We start from the raw sequence: 3,531 nt of genomic DNA, 5'->3' as shown, positions 1-3,531 counted from the left end.
TGCAACATAGTATCTGCCTGGCTCAGCTATGATTTTCACACCAGAGTCTGAGGGAAAATACTTGTCCAATGCTGGATTGATGACATTCGTGATCTCTTCAAATTTTAGCTTCACATCCTCAGATCCAGGAAAGCCACCACCAATATCAAGCAGATACATGCTGAAACCAACCTCAGTTCCCATGTCAAAGACACAGCGGGCATCAGAGATTGCTTGCACAAAGGTCTCGGGGTCAGTACAGCCACTTCCCACATGGAAACTGACACCAATGACATCAATATTTAGCTCTTTAGCACGTTCCAAAAGAAGCCTACTGGTTTTGAGCATGGCACAAAATTTAACACTAAGGTGACAGACTGCTTTGGAATCATCAGTGGCAATCCGCAAAACCAATTTTGCCTTTGGATGTGCCCTGGCAACTTTCATCAACTCGACTTCACTATCAAAAGTCATCATCTGAACTCCATTATTGGCAGCATACTTAATTTGAGATACTTGTTTACAAGGATTTGCATAGATTATCCTCTCTGGAGGCACACCAAGACTCTGTACCAATTGTATTTCAGTCTGAAAAAGAAGTGTGGTGTTATACTTTTCAACATAGCTAATAAACAGAATCAACAAACAGAAAAATCATGATGCCACTTTAGTTTTATTCCACTGTACGTAAATTATATTTCAATACAATGTATTAAAAAAAAAAACAGAAAAACATGAGAAGTTCATTTTCCCCATTAGCGTCTATTGCCCAAGAAATGGAATTTTTATTTGCTTTGGGGGAACAGGGACATTTGATATATTTCACTTCCTAATCCTGCTGCATTTGCTTACCTTGCCAGCAGTGAAATCCTGTCCCTAATTGCTTACCTTGCTAGCACAGTCAAATCCTGTCCCTATGGCAGCTAGGGTCTTCACTATAGCTCTGCTATCGTTACATTTGACTGCATAAAAGGGTGTGACACGAGGAAGAGCTTTTAACCATCTCAGATGTTTCTTTAGGATGTCTCCAAGGTCCGCAACATAGAAGGCATCTTTATCATCCTGAAATAATAGTTAAAGTTGACTCATTAATAACCTTACAAGTAAACACTACCCTTTAATATGCTAAACTAAAATGCAGCCTCCCTTTCTGATTCCCCATCATTCTCAATGAATACTACTCTTAGTGCAGTCATTGATATGAGTATCACTACTTTCACTAGGCAATCCACAGCCAATTAAATTCTAAATTCCCAAATAAGACATCGAAGTTCCATTTCACTTCTTCTCCAGACTTCACTGAAGCTTCCCATTCATCTGCCCGATGTTCACACAACTGCACTGTCAACATGGACCTCATATACTTACTGAAGAAGAAACTTCATTAATTTTTTGGTCCAGAATGTCCTTGGCAGTAAAACCTTCATCAAGGAAGTGGCAATCAAACTCTTCATTACTAAAGTTATTCATGGTTTCTGGATGTTCCTCTGAAACACCAACTATAAATATGGTGGAGAAATTCAGTCAAAAGCCTTAGCAACACAATTTTTAAAAACATCCACCTGCAACAAAAGTATAAATGGAAATACTTACATGGAAAACTAAGAGACAGAATGTAAAGAAATGACTTCCAGCTCTTCACAAAGGCAATTCTCTAGGCATTCCAAATCCCACTGAATAATAGGCTTGTACCCTTGGTGCACCAATGGAAACCTTCTGATAAAACAGAAACAAAGAATTTGCTGTCTACCTTAGGAATACATCAAATATTCAGGAATATCAGGACCAGGCATTGACTACATGTACATATAGTAAACAGGGCACCCAAGGTCAGTCAGTCAATTACCATCTTGGGAATCCCAATTACTCCTAGTTGTAATTCACATAATTCCATACAACTCTGCAGCATATGATGATATCATGAATTCAAAATTTTAGAATTTTTCATAACAGCACATTAAAATTCCATAGATTGTACTGTATATCTTAAAACAAATATTTCAAATATTCATGCCAAAAAATGTTTCAAAAAAGTTTCAAAAGCTTATCTGCACTTAGTGCATCGACACGGGGAAAAAAAAGTTTTATAATGGTCAGCTTGCTTTGTCAAAGTAGTTTCAGCTCTTAGAACCTTAAAACAGCATTATAACTATAATAAAAAAAAGTAACCATATAAACATCTTGCTGTTCCCTACTTTCACTAATTATACAAAATAATTCTTAGTGACTAATAAGCAGAGAAATGTCTAACACACTGGACTTATTGAGAAACTCCAGTTTCCTGAGAATTTTTATGAGCTAGTTTTCATACTATTTTTAGCTGGGCATTATTCTTTTTTTAATTGCAGTCTTCGAATCAACATACTATATTACAGATGCAGTATATCGTCAGAAATCCACATCCTTGCATTGGTTTTGTTTTACCCAATTAACAATTCTGAGAATTTATATTGTCCTTACAGGCAGTCTAATATTTGCTTAGAGATGAATGATAATCATATGGGAGTAATTTTTGGCTAACTACGTGAATTGCAAAAATATGATGTTAGTAACAGTAAAAGCCAGTGTCCCTGGCCTTCAAGAAATATGACATTGGCGTGTAACAGTTATTTTTAAGTTACTGATTTTATCCTATTTAAATTCTGCCAGTTAGGGTTTCATATTTTCTACTGTGCAACCCCCTTCAGTGCCTACAGCTTATGAGCAAGAAGGCCAGGCAATGGTTCGGGGCTACAGTTTGCTCTAGCATGGGACACTATGAAAGGCCCACAGGGATCGGCCTGCCATAAATCCAAACCCATGCACGGCAGAACTTGTTTCAAGACCAAATCTAATGTGACTTTTTGGCATTGTCAATCTCATAAGCTGCCTAAAGCACCTCTAGGGAAAGTGAGAGATTAATGCCAGTAAACCCTTATTTTCATCTATATAACATTTACAACTGGCTAATAGTCTCAAGTGGTGACAGACTGGGTTATTTAGTATCTTGTTAAATATCTTTAAATTAATGTTCAGGCATAAACTCAGAAAGTGTTTATTTCTCTGTAACATACCATTAAGTATTTTGTTTTACTGCATATCTGAGCAAAAACTTGTGATAAAAATTTCATGTAAGAATATCTTTTGTATAGTGATGTTGAAAGAGATACTAATTCAAACAAACTTTCACAAGCCAATTAAACAACATCTCACAGTAGGTCTAAATAAAATAAGTCAGCATATTCTTTGTTCTCCCCTGACACTTTTTGAGATTCTGCTCCCAAAGCACCAATTATTTAAAATCCTAGAACACAATGGGTCCTTTCTGGAAATCTTGGGGATGGCTCCCATGTGCAGGTTTGTTCGCCTAAATACTATTCTAATATTCTAGGTTCTTCTTAAATCACACATGATTGTTAAATCACACATGATTCAAAGATCCTTTTAAACAATACTAGGTCACGACTAGGTGAGTTATTAAAGCACGGGTTTCAGCATTAGGATCATTTTTCTGCTTACATAGCAAAAACAAGAACTAAAGTTTTATAAAAGCCCAGGGCAACTAGGATTATA

At 36.4% G+C, this 3,531-nt stretch overlaps 1 protein-coding gene and 1 non-coding gene across 2 annotated transcripts in view; both read right to left on the bottom strand.

Annotated features, from left to right (window-relative positions):
- The window catches only part of ODC1 (ornithine decarboxylase 1), a 5,581-nt gene extending 4,132 nt beyond the window's left edge, over window positions 1–1,449 (bottom strand). Inside the window, exons 1-3 of the mRNA XM_007935096.2 lie at window positions 1,348–1,449; window positions 868–1,041; window positions 18–567 (exon numbers count right to left, since the gene is read on the bottom strand). Of these exons, the coding sequence (XP_007933287.1) occupies window positions 18–567; window positions 868–1,041; window positions 1,348–1,449 (826 nt within the window). The remainder of the gene's footprint in view (window positions 1–17; window positions 568–867; window positions 1,042–1,347) is intronic.
- Window positions 1,450–2,646: 1,197 nt separating this feature from the next.
- On the bottom strand, window positions 2,647–2,782 carry LOC122152277. The gene has a single exon (XR_006164494.1). It is a non-coding gene; the product is annotated as a small nucleolar RNA SNORA42/SNORA80 family (small nucleolar RNA).
- Window positions 2,783–3,531: the final 749 nt, after the last annotated feature.

This window comes from Orycteropus afer, unplaced genomic scaffold (assembly GCF_000298275.1).
Source record: "Orycteropus afer afer isolate SDZICR_OR568_19922 unplaced genomic scaffold, OryAfe1.0 scaffold00025, whole genome shotgun sequence".
NCBI classification, from domain to species: Eukaryota; Metazoa; Chordata; class Mammalia; order Tubulidentata; family Orycteropodidae; genus Orycteropus; species Orycteropus afer.
The sequence above is the reverse complement of the archived record's forward strand: the minus strand, read 5'-3'. Positions and strand labels throughout refer to the sequence as shown.